This window comes from Rhinocladiella mackenziei (genome assembly GCF_000835555.1).
Source record: "Rhinocladiella mackenziei CBS 650.93 unplaced genomic scaffold supercont1.9, whole genome shotgun sequence".
Lineage (NCBI taxonomy): Eukaryota > Fungi > Ascomycota > Eurotiomycetes > Chaetothyriales > Herpotrichiellaceae > Rhinocladiella > Rhinocladiella mackenziei.
In genome coordinates this window covers 646,896-669,962 of record NW_013550596.1, presented here as the reverse complement: position 1 = coordinate 669,962, position 23,067 = coordinate 646,896, and the positions used below count along the sequence as shown (strand labels likewise).

Genomic DNA, 23,067 nt, shown 5'->3' with positions numbered 1-23,067 from the left:
CGGTGTCATTGACCATTGAATTTATGGTGGAGTGGATTAAGTGCTGCGAATTCCTAGGCTTCCACTGCCGGGTCAGGTCTTTCGAACTCCTGGGTAGGTTGTCAGAAGTTCTACGCACATGTTCCGGGTCCAGGCTGAGGTTGAATCAAAATTCTGGATGTGATTCATGCAAGAGATCGAAGTCCCGGAAAACTGCTTTTCTTCCCCGCCACCTTGCTCACAGGGACAGCTTCACGTAGTTGAAAGGTGTCCAAGAAACCCGATCCAGATCACTGAACAAATTACCCAGTTTCCCAAGTCCTCCATCGCTTCACGACTAGTCTCCCAATCTTAGCATTTGGATCTTTGAATATCTCGGAAACAGGGTCAGGGTCAGGGTTCAAGGTAGGGGACCGCATTGAAATGCAATCGATATTCCATGATCTCGGGTCAACGCAACGACCTTGATGATCGGTACCGTGGGTGGAGTCTATTGGACCTTTCACTGACTGGTCTCGCGGCCTCGTCCTAAGTACCAGGGCCGAACCTCTTATGCTCTCCACCGTGATCGTCAATAATGCAAAATCTGGGAGAGAGGCAACGTAAATATGCTGCCTACGATGCAGTGTAATCGTTGTCAAAGGCACGCCAGCAACCTAAAGATCATTCCTAATTCTATCACATCCGACCCATTCAGCTGCCCATAATTGTACATCATTAAGTTTCTTGGCCCCTGAGAGTCTGCCCGTAGATCCGGAGCCATAACCGAGGAGATGAGTGCCAGTGGAAACGACGGTGTCAAGAGATTAATACATTCTCTTCATACCTGCGACATTGAAGAGGAATTCCCATGACGGGAAGAGAAGAATGAGAAACCCGTCATGCACCACCTATGCAGTAGATGAATCGGCAGTCACAAAAGAAAAGAGATGTTGGAACGTCCTTCTCGTGTAGCCCTCAAAGCTCGGATAGAAAATTACTCCGCAATCAATCATGTATCTCCCCCATTAATGGAATAATTTATCAAGCTCGACGGTGCGGTCAGAAGAAGACGACATACTCGCCTCTTTCGTTCCTTCGCACCCGTAAACTTCTCCACAGGACATTTTCCTCTTCTACTTTTAGACTCGAACTTCGGACGTCGTTATGTTTGTGCCAGCGTTTCAGCATCTTATGGATGGAATATCCTTTCTCAGAGTCCAAGCCTGGCGCATTGGCAAGGAAACTCCGGCACGCACGTCTCGACTTCTCTTCTGCGCCAAAGACGACCATGGTTCCATTCGAACCCTTGCGTTTCGCAGTACCACTGCCATTTTGATGCCCTTGGTCGGAGTCCGAATCGGAGGCCGAGTCGTCGTTCTTGCGATACTCTATTGCTTTGAGTTTCCGCGTGTCGCCTTCTCCCGGAGAATGTGAGGGGGAATCATCGCTATACAAACGGCGGCGGGAGCGGTGCTCATGACGTATATTCGCCGAGGCAGTCCCATTGTGACGGTGGACTTTATGTTTCTTCCTCTCACGCTTCTCACCATCGCGAACACGAACAAGGCTTTGGCCATGATCAGATGAGCTTGCTCTTCTCCTTGTTCGACCGCTGCTTTGTTGTTGGGAGTCGATCTGGCTTCCGGGTAGGAGGGCTCCGCCAACCATAGACAGTGCTTTGACAGCGCGACCTTTGATGGAGATACCCAAGCCGTTCGGATCCTCTTTGGTATGGCGGGTTCTTTTTAGAGGTGAGCCGGGATCTTCGGGTTTATGGCTCCGACGACTCGGGCGCTCCTTCTCGACGACTTGGCGTTTGTCTTCGTTTTCTAGAGATCGTGAGAACGGATAGTCATCGTTTGAAGACATCATGCGGCTAAGGCCACCCGTGAGTCCGGAATGAGCGATGGAAGGAGTATCCACCTTCGTTGTATCCACCATAAGTGTGTCTCTTTCCAACTCATGGATTTGGTCGTCAGTTGGACGCTTTCGTTTCTTTTCGCTCCCACTATCTGTCCGATTATGTGCTCGAGGTCTTTCTTTCTTGTCCAACTTTGATTTGGTCTCTTTGGCGGCCGGTGTCATAAATTCAAGGCTTAAGGCACTCCCGTTCATCTCCAGCAGACCTCGAGGCTTAACGGGCTCGGTGCCCCAAGTATATCCGTTTTCCTCATACTCTTGGCTGTGTTGCTGTTCTTCATTATTCCGATAGCCATTTTGACTGGACGGCCTGCTGTTGGAGAATATAGACGGGGCACTATTCTTCATGGACATTTCTTCCCTGCTTTTCGCAAAACTTATCCGTGGTGTGCCGGGGGGGCTTTCGTTGACCATGTAGTCAAATACGCTGTCACGATTCGAGACTAGGACAGCAGGGGGAGGCGTGGGAACGTGAGGAGGAGTCGTGTCGACATCAGACGCGTCTTCAACGTATGCTGAACGCGGTACAAGAGCGTTGTTATCGACTGGCTCAACGATTGAGACTGATTTCCTCTTCGCGGCCCTTGAAGGCTTCTCGCGATATAAAGCACCCTGATATTTCTGATCTTCGGTGACGCAGGACTATTCCGCACATCAGTTCAAAAAGTTCTTTGCATTGGGGCGCAGATCCCGGCAGGCAGGCTGATATTGAACATATCTGCACCCCATCATGATCGACGCACCGTATGCGACCTATAGTCGGTCCCTTTAAACGTTGTCATGCAGTCGAGGCAGGAAAAGACGGCGGCTCGGCATTGGTTGCGATGCGAATCGAGTTTCCTCTTGATGAGAACATCTCCACAAGCCTATGGCTTGGTAGTCAGTGACAGACCAGTGAGAAATGTCGTCCATTGTGCTGACCTCGCATTGAAAAGAAACCATATTGCGTGGAAGTCGGTGAGTGGTGAAAGTTGCAAATCGTCAGGGCTTAGGCGTAGATGGCGGTCGCCGATTCATGTAAAGAGTGGACCAGTTGGGCATCAATAAAGTGAGGGTCGCACAAGAGCCAGCTCTCGAGCGAATGGCGAGAATAAGGCGTCAAGAAATGTCAGGAGGGAGTATGTCCGAGGGGTAAAGAGTGTTGATGACAGAGTGCGTCGACATGGGTGTACACACAGTCAAAGCGATAGTGTTGATGGATTCAATGACCCTTGGCGGTGCACCCGCAAGTTCTTTTCTGGGAAATTTTTATATTTGGTCAACCGAACCTTACCAAGCTGCGCCTAGCAACGCACCATTTGACGCCTATCATGAACCGTAATCAAGTCCCATGTTCAGGGGGCCGCGAATCAGCTCACCCCATACTTGAAACTATCGACCAAAACCTGGCTCATGACGCGCCTGATCAGTTCGGCGCGTTCGAGTGGTCAAGTGGACATATGCATACCAAAGTCATGAACACCTGGGGCCCGCTACTGCCAATGAGCCATGCATGTCTCGACTTGTGTTGTTGCATGCTTGTAAGATTTAGCTGGATAGCAGAGCAAAGAAGTAAACACAGTTGATGTCAAACACACTCACGCTCGTGCCACCACCAAAACGACCTCTGGCCAATGTGTGGCCATTCCGCGGCAGCCGTCATCGAAGCCGTGACACCCTGAAACCACCCTCTCACATTCCTCCGATATCCCAGTGCCAGAAATGCGTTGCGAGCCTAGATCCCCGAATCCACACTCTGTGCTTCCGTCTTCGACCTGGTGATATCCGCATTGCCTTGTCGATCATGCATCACAGTTTGCGGGTCTACCTGTTTGCCAAATGTGGTTGGTGCAGAAGGAGAAGAGCCAATGGGCTGACAACGAGCTCCTGTTTGTCGCATGCATCTGCCATGGTCTTTGGGTGTGTCTCATCAACACAACGGTCCACAACGATTTGAGGTGGAGGGGTGCAGACGCTGCTGCGGAGCTCGTGCGCGTACACACATCACCTGGTACAGTAGAACACATTACTGTATTGGCTAGAACTCGTAAGATTGAGTGTTCTGATTGACTTCTGGCCCCCAACACGAGAAAGGCGTTTGGGTACTGTTTCGTACACTAATGACGTCGAATCTAAGTTGTCCCGACTTGATACCGAGAAAATACTGAGCGACGCCGTTGTCGAACAGCACTCTGCGGCCTCCTGGCCCGGCACTCTCTACAAATCGTACCTGGAGAATCCGCATTCTGAAGGTATTAAAAAAGGATATTTCTCGAATCGAATTAGCTAGACCTCCCTGGCTCACAATTGAAGCCTTCTACCAATCGCACCGAAGCAAATGCTTGTGCAGAAAAGTATACTCGCCAACCAAGTATAAACACCAAACCGTTCAGATGCCATGGGCTGATGGATTGCTGGAACCGGCACAAAATTTGGATCGATCAGCAGCAGAAGCAACGTGCCGATGGTGCTGATCGCTGCTGAAAACGCGAAACCTGGTAATGATCGATCGATCAGATACCATAAAACGGGATTCGCCAGAGCCAAAGTCAAAGCAACTTGCAGAGTTGATTGCCAGGGAAGTCGTCGCTGAGCAATTAATCAATATGTGGGTAAAAGTCGGAGGAAGAGTCCGTCTTACCACCGCAAATGCAATACCAACGAAGACGCCCATACTTCGTACCGCTGAGTACCAAATCGGACCCAAGCCACTGTCGTACGATGAACCTGGACTTGTTCCATCGGAGTTGGATGTCTTTCCCACCCCTGACTTTGGATTCGGGGAGGCCTGATCTCCAGAGACAGCAGGCGAGATAAACCTCTCCCAGAATGAATCAACTAGTGGCAAAGCATTCCCAAGCAAAATGCCAAAGATGCCCCAGGAAATCTGATAGTACAAAGTATTGCGCTCAATGTCTGGTACCGGCATTGGTGTTATGTGCTGAGTCTTGTGCAGATGTGTGATAATGGACCCATAGCCAATTCCGAACCCAAATAGAAGAGTAGTTTGTAGAGCAAGAGGTACCACATACCCACGGAATCCCTTTCTCTTGGGTTTTGGCCTCGGTTTTGTAGTTTCTCTTGTCCAGGTTACCGGAGGTTCTTGAGGTGTGTAGTCATCAACACTTCGTCTTTGGCTTGGTGTCTGTGCTCCCGTTCCCCATGGTGTTGACAGCTCTTCTCGCATCCCATCCGACCCTATAGGTGAGTAAATACCGAGTAAAGTTGATGAGGTGAGGTCCAGGGTTGATCGCGTGCGGCTGGGAGTAGAATCGGACTTTTGGCTGGTGAGCAAATCTGGGTTCGTTGTTTCTGTTGCTGGAGAAGGAGGATGGGAGGAATCAGTCGAGGCAGGAGTTATCTCAAAAGTTCGCCGAGGACTAGGACGATAGATCGGGGGCATCTCCATAATGGGGCCCGTTTATTGTTGAGAGATGAGAAGATCAAACAAATCTTTATAGAAGCGCGGAGAGAAGTAGCAGAAGTGAGCTGATGTCACGAATAGACGAAGAGGCTGCGATGGAACTCCTGAAGCATAGCGGAGCTTAGAGTTGAGTGTGATCAAAGAGAGCAACGAACTTCCTGTACCGACAGACCAGCTGAGAGGGTGCGTTTGTTGTTTTCACATGTTTTGTACGCTAGTCAAGAGTCGGCTTCGCACAAACCTTTGACGGCTTAAGGACTTTTGTGCACAGTCAATCAATCAACCCAAGCTGATTCGGAGAAAAGTTTTCCATCATCCCAGCGACGCCTAAATACTCCGTAGTAGTACTGAGTAGGTTCACTGCGTCTCCGTACAGATTTCCCCATTGAGTTTCGGCTTCATCTTGCAAGGCTGAGACATTCAAATATCTTGACATAGGAGTGCGTTTCAATCAACAATGCAAGGAGAAGCCCCTTCGTAGACACTTGTGATTGGAGCTACGACGCAACCGCTCTGGTCAAATCGAGACAGAAACCCTATCTTTCGAGTTTGTTCACGGATTGGTATTTGGCTGTCCAAAACCGGAGGAAAAGGGAAGGGCGGTGAAATGCGAGATCAGGCTCTTTTCTTCCATCTACTTCGAGATGTAGGCCTAAAGGGGTCTAACTCGAGACTATGATTTCTTCGGCTTAAACTCTGAGTGATGCATTCAAGCAAAGAATGAGTCTTGATATACATCCGTTGCATGATGACATGGTCTATCACGGCGTTCTCTATCACTCAAGAATCTCAATTTTGATTTCCACAGTCCCAGAGCATGTGCCATACCGGTACCAGTCGTCATCCGACCACAGCTAGACGAAAAGGATAATTGTAGGAGTTACGTTCGAGAAATCTGGATGGCCGTGGTGTTAGTGGAAGCCGGGATCGAAAGAATGTGCTACATTTACATCGGTTCAGCACTACTCTGCTCTCAATGCTTTGTCTTCCTGTCTTTTCCATGGTCTTCCGCGATGGCGCGACATTTACTCCTATGCGCCTCGATCATTGCTCACGCTTAACACAGTGCTGAGAACATTTTCTTTCCCGCAGATACGGGGAGTTGTCGACCCCCTCTCCCGCCCGGTGGTCTCCGTCCAGGTCAGTAAATTGTCATTCCCTCATAATAACTATAGTCGAAAATAGTTTTGAGTTTCACACCAGCAGGCAGTCCTTGAATCATTATTTTGTAAATCTCAATACCTATTATGCAACCAGCTGAGCGAAAGTCCACCGGGAATATAACTTCGTCGCAGCCTTCCTCCTCTTCCTTATCGCTCGGTGGCTGTGGGCCATGACCACTGTAGTGGAAAACCAAAGAGTCGTTGCTCTGGACATCTTTCACCAGCCAACACATTGCCCTAAGTATGTTGGCTCTTGTCGGTTGGGAGAATGGATTTCGCTGGTCATCCGTTAGAATGACCATGTTCTCTCTGGGGTATCCAAAGTTCAGGTTGAGATATGCGGACATGTTCTGAACCTCACGTATGCTGCCGCATAATTGACCCCGCTGGCGAAAATAGTTGACTCCAATCATCAAAGCTTTCTTATTGACCCCCACACCCGAGCTCCGCGAGTAATGGCCAAAGAGTCCGGTATAGTCCGATTTCTGTGGCACAATTGAGAGTTGAACGAGTTCCCGATCATGAACTTTCACGGATTTGTTGCCGAAAGTGGACATCCGGGCCATCAAACTATTTAACCCCCAGCACACGAGAGAGCGGAGATGAAGCAGCTCAATGCGCGAAGATATCCACTCTATGGAGATGGAAGGGTTGTTGTACTGAAATGTGCTAGATAAGGCAGAAGGAAGGCGCTGAAGGAAACTCCCCCCGAATCTGATAACCTGTTATACCTTTGAGGATTGTGATCGTTGAGGGCTGTGCAAGAAGAACACAGACCGCCATGGTGATGTAAAACAATGGGTTCTTTATCTAATTGGCGTTTCATTGCGTGTGATGTAGACAGAGGAACGACTAACACTTGTAAGTGCATGTTGGGAGAAGTCATGACACACACTATAGTGATGGGGGACTATGCAATCTATTCGCGACTATTTTGAATTGGCAGCAAGGAGGCTGGCTGATAAATCTGACAGGTCATATATTGCACTCGTATTATCCTCCCCATGCTCGACGGTTGAATAGTAGTCCGGGTAAACTGGAGGCTCTGTCAGAATGATGACAGCTTCTTGACAGCCGTTTTCTGCCTAAACGGGCGTGAGCGCGAACTTCAGCTGATTTGTAGAATCGGGAAGGCGCTTAACGGTCCTCTCAAATGCCGTGCAGCACCAGGCGCAGCAAAAGAACCTATTCAGCTCCCCTTTCGCACTTGCGGGGTTCATCCTCTAAGAGCCATTGGTTCGGAGCCAATGCCGTTCTACCGCTCCTTATTGCAAATTCGGTCCTGCTGCCCCACCAGTACCGAAAGGGGAAAGTTAGTGCGCTACTGAGAACTGATTCGGGAAGTATGTTAAACAAACTTGGTTACCATTCTACCAGATCTGGTCGGCCATATCCGTAGCCTGAAGGAACTGTCACGTTCTCCCGCCCCTTTTCTTCATGGCTATATCAGCAAAGAAGATCTTTTCAATATCGTTCCCGGGCCGGTGGCCCTCCTGTGGAAGCCCGCCTCAGGTCCTCAGTCACAGGAGTAGAACTGCCGTGAGGCATAGCCACGGGCGGACATTAAATTAGAGAAACAACAATAACAACATAGTTATAGGCCAGACCATGGAGGACACATCAATATGATAGAAGATGTCCTAGGTTGGGTTTGTGCCCGGTCTGTGTGTCCTGCCAGCGTAATCTACTTATGTTCATAGCCTATGCAACATTTAATAAGCGAAGCTAAACCCCAGTCGAGGGCCAGAGATGGGGAGGAAGTGAGGAGTCGGATTGACCCCGAAGCACTTCTTACGCAATCTTGAGGCTGAGGAATGCCAGGCAACCGTGATAACACATGAGTGGCAATTGTCAGCTCTCTTCCATGGCTTCTTCAGGTGTTGCATTTGAGAACTCCGTACTAAATGCAGGTAGCGGGTGTTGTCGGCGGCAGCCACCGTCGGAAATTGATCTGGTGATGGGACCCGTTCTTCTCTTTTTTGTGCACAGCCAGGATATCCGAGAAAGACAAGAATATGTCAGTAGCTGTGAAACCCGTCCTACAAGTCACAACTCCGCCTGTTCAAGGTCGGTGCCAAGGTCTCAGAACATATATCATGTGTTGAAGTCAACTGTGGTTATTTTGTTTGATGTTTAGGAGTGATGTAGGATGATCGTCGCGTTGGTAGTTCAGAATATACTGTGACCAGGCACGGAGTGGATATGGAGGTAGGAAACCACTGGCACACCGGATGCCCCAGAATACGGCAATACGCTGCGCTGGCAGGTCATGTAGTGGCTGGCTGAGGTTGTGTTCTGTGATGCACATCGAACTTTGATAGTCATGGTTCGCCAATAAACTTGCTTGTTTGGGGCGTCAGGAAAGGTTCGAACTCAACAAGCTAGCAAGGATGGCTCCTGTTAGTGATAAGTAAATGTGCTCACTTCCACTCAATGAAAATCCATGAAGGCACACCAGAACCCACTCCATATACTATTTACCATGGCCATGTGATCCATCTGCGGTATAGTTTTATGGTTACAACTTTTCGACCGAGTCCCGATCAGCCATCTTTTGCCCTCGATCCCGAGGCTGAGGTACAGCAGAGCATTTGGAACCACAGTGCAGCAGCGGTTTTAATTCTCCATTTACAATGCCAAGACTTCTATATCTTTAGCCGCGAGTTTCGAGTCACAATCACGACAACTTCAACCTGGTTCTGAATCCTTTGAATTTATTCGCTGTAATCATCGCATGCATTGTTCTGTACACTGCCTCATCGGAATTTCGCTTGGGACAATAAAAAAGGACACGCCGGGCATAATTCGCCACAATATCACCAATCGTTCTTTCGGCGGAATCACTCTACCTGCATCGACATGTCTCTTACCAGTTACATCGATCCTGAAAATGCTCCGAACTATGAGGATATGGAGAAACAATTCGCAGTCAAGGCTGTCCAGCATATGACTGTCTACTGGTCCATTCTCGAAAAGATGCCTGGATCAAAACTTCGCCTCACCAGACTAGATGACGAGATCTTGGAGCACTTGAAACGAGAGTTTCCAGACTTCGATCCCGCCCAAGAGATTGATGAAGATCAAATGAAGAGCAAAGAGGGGAAGGAAAAGTGGCGTAACTTTGCCATGGTCTATGAAAAAGGTGACAAGAAAATCGAAGACTACAACTTTGGCACTATGCTGAGGAAGAGTCCAAAGACCGAGTATGGGGAGAAAGAGACAATCTTTGCTATACGGATGCAATTCTATGCAATCGAAATTGCCCGAAATCGCGCCGGCCTGAATGACTGGATTTATGAAAATGCTCAAAAAGAGACCAAGAAGTCTTAACCACCAGATGAAAGACGCCATTGCATATGGAGCTTCAGCTGAAGACTATTTTAAATTGAAGTTGACAGAAACTGTTCAGGTTCAAAAGTATCGCGACACGGTTAATGATGAAGGGCGCGATCGGACACCGGCAATACTGGATTTTCATCAGCTGGCAGCTACGTCCACCCAGAAAATTGAAATTGGCTTGACGAATGGGTGGGAGAACTTGAGGAGTTTAACGACATGCCGGATTTGATGGGAGTTGTCAACATTCCTGAAGAGCAATAATAAGCTCAGCTATGTTCCCTTGATTGGCAGGTAAGGGCCAGAGACCAGGGCCGAGCACGAATGCAACGAAAAGAGGAACTACCAAGAACACACAAACTTAGTTGGATTCCGAAGTTTGAAGCTTCGCTAGCGAATACTCAATACCCTTGTGCAACCTCCCAACATCCTTCTTTGCGCATGCGTATCGCCATGTCCACCCTGTTCTCACCGCGATATGAACAGAGAAGTCCAAGATGAGTGCAGGGATGATCAATGATCTAGCAAAGTGATCGACATGACTCCAACGGCTGGGTGGCTATCTTCAGTTTTACAAGAAGAGTACATTTGCTTTGTGCTAGTCCCTGCCATGACCCTTTCAGCTGCGGGAGGGCCTTTGCACCCAGCGTTTGCGTTACTTTTTTGGGGCAAATTTTTGACTCTTTCTCCGACAATGGCGCAGAAAAATATGATGGCGCCACGCTTTGTTGGGGATCGATGCGGGCATATTCTTTTTCAGGAGCTGCCTCTTTACTCTGTAGCTCACCTTTTGGGAGACACAAGCCAACTATGTTTGTGAGGAGCTCTTTCACGGGGCGGGATCGAGCTGGAGTGGGAACGCTTTTGGTCCGAATGCAAACGTGAGGCACATTCCGTCAATATTTGTCAAATCTAACAATGTCAAAGAACTTCAGCTCGAAACGCCACAGCTACTCGGTTTCTTAATCATGTGTATCGCTCAAGCCTATCTTTCCTGGAGCTTGTAAGTGTAAATCCACATAAATGGGCAAGACGAGAAATTTGGAGAGACGACAAAATTGGCAAATAACGCAATCACAAACATCGTTACCATCAAATGTTTCAACACTTAACGGGAAAGAGAAAAAACAATATCCCCCGGCCCCCAGAATACCTCAAAGAAGCTACGCAGTTCTTTCTGAAGCAGGTTTTCACAAGTTCTTCGCAAATTGAGTTCGTCCGTTTTGCCAGCATTTCTATGTTCTTTCGAGGCAAGTTCCCATAGGCTCCAAAGCTACAAATTTTCTCTTACTAATGTGAGAAGGATTCTGGTTTGGCGATAAACAAAGTCGCAGCTTTCTGGGCTTATTCTATAGTGATGAACGCATTTGGAGATTTTCTCCCTCATGGCGCTATTCATCAAAAGGGTCAAACCGCGGCTCTTTCGCCAAAGGAAAATCTTGAACAAGGTAAACAGAGGGAAACCAAAAATTTCGAAAGGCTGGTGGGTTGTCACCCCAGCTTCGTGAGGGCGATATTGAAATGCGAGCAGTATGTTACTCGTCCCTTTTTTGCAAAGATATCCGAACTCGAAAAGGTCGTTTTTACTTATCCTTGTAATCCGGATCAGCCTGTGTTTCGGAACTGAGCCTATGCCTTCCCAGCAGGCAAGACCATCTTCATAAGTACTCTGAACAATTCAATCATGCAATTCTATCCGCTTCAGATGGGAAGGATATTCATTAGCGACAACGATGTTCAACATCTTGATATGAATCAGCCCAGAAACAACACCACTCTGGCTCGGCGGTGCCGTGTTTGGTCGGTGAAACCATATTCAGAAACACCACCTTAGGTTATCACGATTACGATCGAGTCACCTACAGCCAGGTTTGCTCATGTTCGAAACTATCGGAGTCGGAGAAGACCGTCCGTGATCTTCCTGAAGGGTTGAAGACAAGAGCTGGCTGGGGGGATTCATCATTATCAGGAGGTCAGAAGCAACAAATTGCCATCGCACGCGTACGGCTGAGAGACACCCCATAAATTTGGACGAATCCACCTGCATGTTTGATTGTCTTGCTAAGACTGCGGTTATGGGCGCGACTCTTGAATTGCGAAAAGGGGAGATAGCAATTGTCATTACTCACGATCTGGGTCAAGTGAGAAAGGAAGACTTTGTCCACATCCTGGGTAACAGTAACGTCATTTATGAAGGACGTCGAAGGAGTTTTCCCAATCTTGAAAAAGCATGTGAATGTTGCCAATGGCGTAGGCACAAGCACATCGCAAACCGGTCATCCAATGAGGTCAAGTCGCAAAGATGATTTTCCTGCCGAATCCGAAGACACTTCCGAGCCCGCTTCGCCCCAGGCATCCCGATATAGCGCCATATCAGGCCAATTCAGGCGAGGTTGAGGACAGAGCCGTCAACCAGTGGAGGAGCAGCCCTGAAAAGCCTCCAGCGACAGTCTATGGCGCGAGAAAGGGCAATGTATCCTCTGAGATCTCCGACACAAAGTGCCTTGGGTAGAGATAAGGTCCAAACCTTTTTGGGCCACGCAGCAAAATAATTTAATATGCATACGATAAGCCTCTACTCCTGCTTCTCCTGACGGTTCAATTGCCAACGAAACTCAGCAAGCCCCGAATCGCCTTCGGAGACCTCTGAGCTCAATCATGCAACTTATTCTCTAACTAAAATTCCAATGACGGTGATCGAATCAAGGCTTACCCTGAGCTTCGTCGCAACACTCAGCCATGCAGGAGCTCCGCCCTCCTTCTCATATACCCTAACGCAATTTTTTACGATATTCCGCATGCTAACAGAGTACACGGGAAAGACGCTCGATGTACTCTGGCAATTCCGGGAATTGATATTGCTGATGGAATTGCCTGCTTCCTTATGAAATATCTGCTGGATTGTGCAAGCCAAGCTTGGGTCGACGGGGCTTCGCGTTGAAGCGATGCAACGCATAATGCGGCAGTCGAAGAGGGGAAACAATTTTTCGAACTTTTATCCTGTGTTTGGATCGAAGCGCTAAAGAAATACGAGACCTTGCCAGTCGATTTGTGGCCAAGATACTAGTCGTCGCTGTGATTATGACAGTGGCGATTATCTGGTCCTTTATCACATCCTGGAAGCTTATGGTTGACACTCTTGTAGCTGTACCTGTTCTCTACGCTTTGACCAGGGCTTTATCGTCATTTCCGCTCGGTGGGAATCCCGTAGCAATACAGCCAGCGAAGTAATTGGTACCGTTTTCATGGAGACCTTTGCAGATATCAAGATTATCCGAGCACTTGCCCTAGAATCCTATTTTCACAAGAAATACTATCACGATCAACGAGGCATTTCTCATCGACAGGAAACGAGCAGTATTTGCGGGGGGGGGGGGGGGGGGAGGAATCAGGTCTATTGCCGATACCGCTACTCGACTCCTTCGGCTTGCGCAGATGTCAGTCAATTCTCATGAAGATATTGGACGGTTTCATCCAGTTAGAGACGACATGAGCACACTTTCTGGACCAAACAGCCTCATCAATCAGACATTTTTCTGTCCTACACGCCCTGATGCTTCAGCCTTTCAACCACTGAATCTTTCTATTTCCTCTGGAAAATGCAGTGCCATTGTCGGCGCTTCAGGTTCGGGCAAATCAACTGTGGCACATCTCATTCTAGGCCTTTCTCCTCCGACAGCAGACAGTTTGGCAGTGTCTCCTTCAGGAACTTTTGGCAGCCCACCTTCCTCGACACTTTCCGATCGTAGTATCCTTTGTTCTCTGGTTGCCATTGTACCTCAAGTTCCTGTTATCTGCCGATAGCTGTTCGTGAAAGTATCGGTCATGGCATACCATCAAGCTCTTTTTGACGTCGTCAGCATCATGCATAGAGTCTGCCGCTCACTTAGCTGGGATTCATGAATTCATCCAGTCGCTCCTGCTAGGCTATACGACTATGATTGGTGAAGGAGGCTTTGACGTCTCTGGCAGATCGGTTCAACGCATTGTCATTGCCATGGTGCTAATCCGAAATCCGCACGTTCTTATTTCTCGATGAAGCCACTAGTGCTTTGGGTCAAGAGAGTGCAGATATTATTAGACAGAGCATCGTAAACTTCGCAAGGCCAAGGAAGGCAAGCAGACAGTGATGCTATTGCGCACGCGAAAGAAATGATGGGCTTCGCAGATCATGTGGTTCTTCTGGAGCAGGGCAATGCCGCGGAGCCGGGAACCTTCGAAGGAGAGAAATGGGGAAATTGTGTGAGTTATTGCGCAGCAGTGGGAGCCAGACAGAATGAACCTGGGTGAGGATTTGGCAGACAACTTCCCAGGACTCTTGCTTGTCGGCTTCGTATTGGAAGACATGTCTGCACAACCCTCCACATGCAGTATTGACATCTGCAAGGACCTTCCGCGTTGCTCAAGAGATGAGGTTCCGCTATGCCGAGTCTGGTTCGGATCCCTACGGATTGTCATTGGTCCACAATGCGAATATTTCAAATTCGAACGCCTCTTCTATTTTAGTCGGTATCACACACCTCGGTTCGGGATCCATCTTCGACGATTGAGGTTCCCCAGATTTTCAATCGCTTAAGATTTCTCTACGAATAAAATCATCGTTATCCTGGCAAGGTAGATTTATACCCCACCCAAAAAACAGCTATGTATTGTCGCTCCAAAAGATGAACCTTGTCTCCAGGAGGCCTTCGCATCATTAGCGAATACGTACACCTCTCTTTCTCCGCATCTGGGTTGTCAACTATGAATAGCACAAAGTGTGGGCTTGAAGATGGATGACAACGTGGGGATGCTTTGTTGTGATACTTGGAAATCTTTTAAACGGAAGGATTAAAAAGTCGGCGTCAGCACTGACTTTCCTGTCGGTGTCGGTTTCTGAATTTCGATTTCGGCTGCTACTGTCTTCATGGGACGATGATCTCATTACTACGTCTTTGGGTTCCTGCTGTTGTCTTTCTGATTATCGGAAATGCCATCCCAGCTTTCGCCGCGACTCCTACGGCCACTATTGACTCTGGTGCCGTGGTCGGAGTGGCCACATCAGTCACGGGTGCCACTGTCACAGTTAACAAGTACCTAGGAATACCCTTCGCCGCTTCTCCAAGGCGCTTTGCACCGCCAGTCAAACCCACACCATGGAGATCTCCTTACCACGCGACCAAGTATCGCCCTGCGTGTATCCAGCAGTTCAACTACCCAGAAGCCCAAAGAAATGCCACAATTGCATGGTATAACACGCCTCCACCGCCTGCTGGAGAGAGCGAAGATTGCCTCAATTTAAACGTGTACGTTCCTCAGACACCTACACGTAATAAGACAGTAATGGCTTGGATTTACGTGAGTGCTCTTTTGTTTCACGGATCCGTTATTGGCGTAGACTCACTAGAGGCGTTGACAGGGTGGTAATCTCAACTTCGGGTCTAATTCAGTCTCTATATATGACGGGACATCCTTTGCCGCAGAACAAGACATCATTATTGTTTCCTTCAACTATCGGACCAACGTCTTTGGGTTTCCTAATTCCCCAGAATTACCCTTCGCCAAAAGAAATTTGGGATTCCTTGACCAGCGTCTTGCTCTCGACTGGATCCAGCGAAACATCAAAGCATTCGGCGGCGATCCGAAGAAAGTGACCATCTTCGGAGAAAGTGCGGGCGCAGCGAGCGTTGATATTCTCGTAACGACACACCCCTACCACCCGCCCTTTCGGGCTGCTATAATGGAATCTGGCCAGACGTCGTTCTACATCAACCCAACTAACGTCCCAGCCTCTTGGCTCGCTCTCGCCGCCGCGCTGAACTGCACGGAAACACACCCTACATCCAACTTGACCTGTCTCCGCAGCCATCCAGCCTCGGTGATACAGTCGACTATTGAACATCTCGCACTGTCCTTCCGTCCTGTCTCCGACAATGTCACGCTCCTCCGATACCCCGAACTTGCGCGGTTGAATAAGAGCATCGCGTCCGTCCCCGTACTGACCGGGACCAACGCAAACGAAGGCACCGTGTTCACGGTCGGCCAGACAGACTCGGCGTCATTCCTCAACGAACTCTTCCCGAATCAGACAGCATATGTCCAGGACATACTAGCCGCGTACCCACTCACACCTGCCGCGGTTCAGCTCGCAGCTATATTTACCGACTTGGCCTTCCAATGTCCTGCGGGGATTCTGGCAAATGACTCGCGCACTGCCGGGCTCCCGACCTGGCGATACTACTTCAATGCCACGTTCACGAATACCCAGATCTACCCCGGCGCCGGCGCCTATCATGGCTCTGAGATCTCGTTGGTCTTTGGCACCTATCCGCGCGTCAATGCTACTGAGCAGCAGCACGCACTGAGCCGATATATGCAGAATGCGTGGGCGGCGTTTGCGCGGGATCCGGCCGATGGGCCAGGCTGGGAAGGCGTGCCACGTGTCGGGGTTCTAGGGAACCCAGGGATGTTGAAGACAGCGTTCAATGCTGGTACATTGGATGCTAAGTGTAGCCTATTCCGACCATATTATGAGACGATCGGTAGTGCGGTGCCGCATAGTGGTGGTGATTGAAGAGGCAAAGGTGGATCGAACTTGGGAAGAACTCTGCAAAGTGGGGAAAGAATGCGAACTTAATGGGGAGTATGTGTGTTATTTTGCTATTACCTCCATCACGCTCGTTGCTTGGATTCGTACCAAGTACATAGACTGCCATTACTGTAGCTCGGCTCGATTCAATCGGAGCTTTGACTAGCCATGCGTTTGCTACGACGAATTGAGACAAACAAGGCATCATCCCAAGTCTTCACTGCCGTCCAATTCTTGCATGTGTGTAATGTACTTCCAAACCCGTAGTCTGCCTCTGTGACACCTTTCTGACTTCCGAGAGAATGGCGGCTCCGGGAAACTCCGCCCTCATCCGTTGGCTCTAGTGTCGTATCGGCGGCGCAGAGGAGGGCTTGTCGGGCTGCAGGATATGAATACGAAAAATGGTCATCAATGGATTCTAGAGGCCATTGGGGTACAGAAAGGTGAGGCGAAGAGCTGAACTCATCATGATCCAAGCAGTGAAATACGTGAGTCTTCCCGTGGATGTGGGGACATTTTTCGTGGTCGGAGTCGATCAACATCTGGTGTATAAATGCCCTGTCCGGAGTCTTTGTTAGCTATTGCTTATTGATAGAGGCAACTCTTGCTAGGCAATCCAATTATGGCAGGACGGCAACGTTGTAAATTTCAGCATCATCAATTGCGCTTCCCTACGCGTCAACGGGCGCAGTGCTTGGCGGAAGACCATGATTCCTCGAATGTTATACAGCAACCTTCCCATCGCCTGGAGGAACATAATATACCACACCCGATCACCGCGGGGGGTCGCGATGCTGGAGAAGAGGATTGCCCTCGAATTTGGAATAAATATTCCCGAAGGGGGGGAGAAAGGATATGACAAATGTAAAAAGGTGTGTTCTGGGTTTCCAAATCTCAGATGACGCGAAATGTGAGCCTATGGGCGGCAGCTGAAGAGGACAAATAGAGGGGAGAAAGTCAGAGCGAGGATGCTGTCCAGTACCTTCAACGACTCTCGTCTGGAACTGGAGGTTTCCACAGGGTATAGCTCACCGCTGCACACGTCGCTGGATGATCTGGGTGTTCGAGGAAGGTGGAGAACCGCTTTTGCCTCTCGACAGAGAGAGCAAAATCGTAACGTGGATACCATTGCAAACGAGGGGATATGAATATCGTGGATATTGGCATAGGAACGGGTTCGGGAGTGAGGAATCTCATTTCAAATCGTCAGCTAGCACCGTGCTCGTATTCGGTACCAAACAATGGTACGGTCAACAAAGAAGACAAAGGAGTGCCACCGAGCACCATGTCGCCCACGGATGTCGAGTTATCATAGGGTTCCAGTTGCCGAGAAGCTTAATGAATGGCCATTTCCGCTTGTCGGCCAAGCGCAAGGCAAATTTTGCATTGTCAAATGCTTCACCGCACGTATTGTGTAATATGACGTACCAATTTTACCAAACGTCTGCAAATACATCGACAGAGGAATCCGGAATTCTTCAAGTTTGGCTTTCAGAAGTCCTGCAGATGCAAAAATGCTTGCATTGAAGGCGGGCCACCCTTAATCGTTGGTGCCAACTTCTTTCAGCTTCACTTTTGAAGACGAATGCCTAGCTTTAACCAAACAAATAACTACAAAGCTCTGTAGTGATAAAGCGACCATTGGCACAACTTTCGTATTCGATCTCAGAACACTGGACACCAACCCTGCCGTTTATCCGGAGTCCTCATCAGCCACAGTTCCTTTCAACTCTGCTCGAGGAACCGTTCTCTCAACACTCCCTTACACGAGAAGATACATGGGGAAGCGATGGTTATGAGAAAAACAACAGAAGAATTGTTGACTATTGATCTAAGCTTCACTATCCAACTGTGTCGTACATGTCAAAATTGATCGAGAAAATCTTTAGTTACTATTCTGTTCAACCTTTTGATACCTTATACGACGCCAACGGGTATCACCATTCGGGGAGGAACGCACGTTGGCTTCAAACCCGCGCATCGAAGGCCTAGAATGAGGGTGCGTTCACTGCCATGACACACAGCAATCCAGCAAGTAATCCAGCGCAAGGCAAAGTCAACACCCAACCGCAGAAGATAAAAGCCAGTTGGCGCCAGTTCACAGCTTGAAAATCATAGTTCATAAGTGCAACACCCATGGTTGATCCAGTAAGGCACTGGGTGGTGCTGACAGGGAGAGAGAGTCGAGACGCCAACAAGACAGTGATGGCAGCACCGAGTTCGCAACTGAATCCTCGCGTAGGCGACATCTGAGTAATCTTGTTGCCGAGGGCACGAATGATATGGTAGCCATAGAACCAGAAGCCGGCACCCAACAGGAAACCAGCGATGACCAAGAACCAAACCGGGGTGTCAGATTCGGTGTCGACCTCGCCTGCTCTATAGGTTTGATATGTGGCAGCCCAGGGTCCCACGGCGTTGGCAACATCGTTACTGCCGTGGGCAATGGACATGAGCATGGCCGAGGCAACTTGGCAGTAGGTCCACAAATGTTCAACGCGAATATCGTATTTGTTGGCACGGGCGTGGATATCTCGCAGCTTTGCGGAATCATGCGAAACGCAATCGCGCGTCACACCTTGCAGAAGGCCAAATTTGAAGTATCCCCACCATCTCTGGGGATTGCCCCAGGGAAGGTGTCTGACGGGATCAAGGAATCGCTCTTCGGGAGTTAGAGGTCGTCGACGAGCAACAGCTCCTGGGTTCGCGTTTTCGGTAGCTGGGCCCTTCTCCAAAGCAGACGAATCTGCAACAGGGCCATCACCATTGGTGGCCTTCTTCTCTGTGACGGAGTCGATGGTGGAGTCAGATTGGGCGTATGGATCCTCGTAGTAGTCGATCACATATTTGCCATCGTCCTTGCCAGGGAAATACAACGGGGGGTTCTCCTTTCTCAAAAGAGGGCCAAGTGGGACGTGGTAGAACTTGATACGTGAATCTTCCTTGACGAGACGACGTTCGAAATATGGCATGAAAAAGATATAGGCGATAAGCAGGACGCCCGCCCATACGCCAAGAATGATACCGACAGCCTTGCCGGCGCCGAACTCTTCAAGGGAGGGCGCAGTTGGAGCTTCGACAACGATAAAGAGAGCAAGAATAGCGGCGGTGGTCGCAAAATAGAATGGAATGAGCCTCAGGGCCCACTTGAAGGATTCCTTTCTCTCCAGGACAAGATACTTGAGGGAACCGAAAATGACGGCCGAGAAACCAGCTGCGATTAGAGGTGCAATGGCCCAGGAAGCTGCGACTTGGGAGACACTGCCGTCCTCCCATGCCCATTTGATCGCTGCATCAGTAGCAAATCCCACACCGACCAGAGCACCCACCACTGTTTGAGTGGTGGACACGGGGAATCCTAGACGAGTTGCAACCATCAGCCATGTGGCACTGCCTACTTCGGCACAGCCCATGGCCAACATCAACACTGCCGGATCGTCCTCGAAACGCTCTATAGTGATGATGCCGTTTTTGATGGTGCTGGTGACGCGAGCACCAAGACCCACGGCGCCAACAAATTCCGTGATCATCGAGAGGAAACCCACTTGCGGCATTGTGAGAGTTCGAGCTGCCACGGAGGTGGCATAACTGTTGGCGACATCGTTGGCTCCGTTACCGAAGGAGCTGAAGCAAAATGCGATGGTGGTAATCGCGAGGATCCAGTCGTACGGTGCTGTCGCTGGAGGTGCCATGGTTGTCGATTGATGGCTCGGCGACAAGTGTTCGGGCAACGAAGCTTTTTCGTTTGGTTTGGAGTTCTGCCAACAGGGGAAAAAAAAAAAAAAAAAAACAGGACTGACCTAGAAGAGGCAGACTGTTATATAATCGAAAATGAGAAAGAAATGGCGACTCCGAGCATCTCAGACAACCATCACTAGATGATATCCTGCATATCTCCACTTGCGAAAAAGTCTGCTTGGGCTTGGCCTTATACAACCTCAGGCACTCTCTTCGCCATCGGGGTCCCTCTTTGTAACACATGTTTAGCGAAGCAGTCTGCGATAGGGCCTTCTGGTGACAACCCTGCGCCTCCCAAGAAGCTCCGCCAAGGCTACCCGCCCGGCCAAGAACTTCGTCGAGCCCTTGGAGGGGCGGATCTCTGTCTGGGCGGATCTAATCTCTGTCTGGGCGGAAAGGGGATGTTTGGCCACGAGGCCAATGACTGCTGCCAGCCTCTGCACGTTAAGGGGTCGTCGAGCTTGATTGCATGAAAGTTGCTTCAGGGTAAAGCTTGAACGCCTCCAGAAAGATTGAGAAGATTTGGATTCGATATTTCCGCACAAGACTTCGCTCTGAAAGTCGTCCACACGACACCTTTCCTTTTTATCGCCAAACCCGCAAAATTACCCAGATGGACTTTCTTGTTCTAAGAGGCGAAAACGTAGTGAATCTGTAGCATCAAAAACATGGATCCTCGGCCAATCGATGGTTGCAATGACAAGAAAATAACTTTCGACGAGCTGCTAGCGGATCAAGTGGCACTGTCGGCGACGTCACTGCGTTCAGCCCCTTTCATTTCGTTTGAACAACAAAACTTCTTTCTTCAATGTCGTCAAAAAAGAGCCAATTGCAATAAGGCATATAAGCACGTGGCCTTGGCATTCCAAGGCGCCGAAGGTCACGAAAGGCCAGGCGGACTGATGAAAGGTTGCTTCCGAGCCATGGCGACACATTATAAAAGGCTCATGCTTGTCTGCCCAGCCCTTGCTCCAGTTCCGCCTTGCCGTTGCCTGTGATTGCATGTTTTTGGCCCCCTGGGGCGACTAGAATGCTTAATGCTCATGTCACCAGAGCTCGGATGTTTATTCCTTTGGGGAACCTCGAGCCGAATCGAATCTCGCGAAAGACGGGAGATTGCACTTGATTGGGATCGCCCCATGCAGATTAGTACCAAAACCACGAGATGTACTGTGATATCAAGGGTAATTTCCGTCGGTGGAGTAAGTAGCACGTGATTTTGGTCGAATTGTTGCTCCGAGGGCCGAACTTTACCAAAACGCAATACCCTTGATAGCACAGTAGGATCATCCCAATATTGCCCCCGATCTGCCCAATTCCACATCACCCACTCGTTCTCGGCGTCGTGACCCCAGGCTCTTCGAAGGCTTCTAGAAGGAAAAGAAGAAACTAATCCCGGTTAGGAACCGATGAACCATGAAGAGTTATTTTCTCGCCGAATTTCTGGGCTCGTTGTAGCACCGCCTGATTATCATGAGCCTCGCCTTCGGGTTGGCCTTTGCGCCGTGATAACACATCGCCCACCTCAGGCGGCATTATCGAGTGACCGTCGCCACAGCATTCAATTGCTGGCAGTGAACTTCACACACTCCGGCCTAGATCGACGGGAGCAAGTGCATACTACTCATGGGGCCATCCTGCGTTGCGGAGGCAAATGTTTTCGAGACATAATGTTGGGGGCAGTCAATCAATTCGCAAGTGGCCCACCCATCAGGCAATATAAGCGAAGGCAGTCCCTCATCCGACATTGATTGCTGGAGAAATCTATGCGGCCACAACGCGCTTTGAGGAGTATCATGGAAACATCAATATCATGCATCACCCCATCATGATTCCTCGTTTCGTATTGCTTTTTGTGCGGCACGTCATGATGTTATGATCTCGAGGTCAGTGCGGTGATGTTTACAGGTGTTTCGGAGATGCTCTTCTCTTTCCCTCACCTAATTCATGCTTCCTTCCTTCATTCCGGTGCCGAACCCATATATTGGAATGCGAGAGGGTTTCTTTCGTCATGGCCAGGCATTCGAGCACGCTCAGGGAAAACATATGGATCCGTGATCGTTCATGGTCGACGCAAGCGCCTCAGAGAGGCTATATGTGAGATGGTGAACACAATGTTTTATCCGTTTTTGGGGGCCCAATTCGCAATGGTGGACGTGCTATGAGGTGAGACTGGCGGCGACACAGCCAATTTTAGCCCCTCAGGAGGCAGAAAAGCGATGCCCCAAACAAGACCATTCTCTCCGGCTGGTCTCAAAATGTTAAGAAATCTTTGGGACGATATGCACAATAAGAAGAGAATTTCGTCACAAGTGAGGATTCTCTTCCAAATCGGGACACGAGATCTGTGGAGAACGAGGCCTCATCTTGAGCCTTAATATACCTTCACATACCATCTCTGTAATGGAAACAATTTGGTTTAGTTCCCTGATGATATCTGAGGTCAAGGATCTCAACTGCAAATGACTAGCGGCCTGCAGAATCACCTGGAGAATTGCCTCGCGCGATGCCACTTTCATGTCAATATGGTGATTCAAATGCGTCCAAGTCATGCTCTCGATTTGCATTGAGGATCCAGTTCCTTTTGATCTTCGATCATGGTCTCGGACAGCACCCGAGCTGTTCTGAAGCGGCATCAAATGTCGCTAAAATTTTGTCCCTGCTCGATCGTTCGTAGTAGCCATCGTCTCATATAGATCATTGAACAAAGCCAATTTTGGTCAGAATGAGTTTCACCGACGTGACTATTGATGACAGGGACTCCTGCTCTCGAATCCGTAGCACCAAGGCCAATAGAACTCGAAGAGTGATGAAATGTGCGTTCTTCGAATACGGTGGAATGACTCTTCCTCAACGGTTTTCGGTACCTAGTTAATTTTTCTGCTCTGGTCTCTGCTTGCATGTTTGACACGATTGTTATTTGGATACTAAATGCGGATAAGAAGATACTTGCTGTGTACTACTTGATTGAACAAAGC

General features: G+C 49.2%; 5 protein-coding genes across 5 annotated transcripts; 2 read left to right on the top strand and 3 right to left on the bottom strand.

Annotated features, from left to right (window-relative positions):
* Positions 1-1,020: 1,020 nt before the first annotated feature.
* Z518_10442 (uncharacterized protein) lies at positions 1,021-5,269 on the bottom strand (the record flags this gene model as incomplete). The annotated part of the gene is made up of 5 exons (XM_013411985.1): positions 1,021-2,523; positions 2,625-2,747; positions 3,977-4,106; positions 4,166-4,449; positions 4,502-5,269. The coding sequence occupies 5 exons, from the start codon at positions 5,267-5,269 to the stop codon at positions 1,021-1,023; spliced, it is 2,808 nt and encodes a 935-aa protein (XP_013267439.1).
* A 1,156-nt stretch (positions 5,270-6,425) lies between these two features.
* Positions 6,426-7,004, bottom strand: Z518_10441 (uncharacterized protein; the record flags this gene model as incomplete). The annotated part of the gene is made up of 1 exon (XM_013411984.1): positions 6,426-7,004. The coding sequence occupies one exon, from the start codon at positions 7,002-7,004 to the stop codon at positions 6,426-6,428; it is 579 nt and encodes a 192-aa protein (XP_013267438.1).
* Positions 7,005-9,306: 2,302 nt separating this feature from the next.
* On the top strand, positions 9,307-9,777 carry Z518_10440 (uncharacterized protein; the record flags this gene model as incomplete). The annotated part of the gene is made up of 1 exon (XM_013411983.1): positions 9,307-9,777. The coding sequence occupies one exon, from the start codon at positions 9,307-9,309 to the stop codon at positions 9,775-9,777; it is 471 nt and encodes a 156-aa protein (XP_013267437.1).
* A 4,920-nt stretch (positions 9,778-14,697) lies between these two features.
* On the top strand, positions 14,698-16,336 carry Z518_10439 (uncharacterized protein; the record flags this gene model as incomplete). The annotated part of the gene is made up of 2 exons (XM_013411982.1): positions 14,698-15,120; positions 15,182-16,336. The coding sequence occupies 2 exons, from the start codon at positions 14,698-14,700 to the stop codon at positions 16,334-16,336; spliced, it is 1,578 nt and encodes a 525-aa protein (XP_013267436.1).
* A 2,003-nt stretch (positions 16,337-18,339) lies between these two features.
* Z518_10438 (uncharacterized protein) lies at positions 18,340-20,043 on the bottom strand (the record flags this gene model as incomplete). The annotated part of the gene is made up of 1 exon (XM_013411981.1): positions 18,340-20,043. One exon carries the CDS (start codon positions 20,041-20,043, stop codon positions 18,340-18,342), a length of 1,704 nt encoding a protein of 567 aa, XP_013267435.1.
* Positions 20,044-23,067: the final 3,024 nt, after the last annotated feature.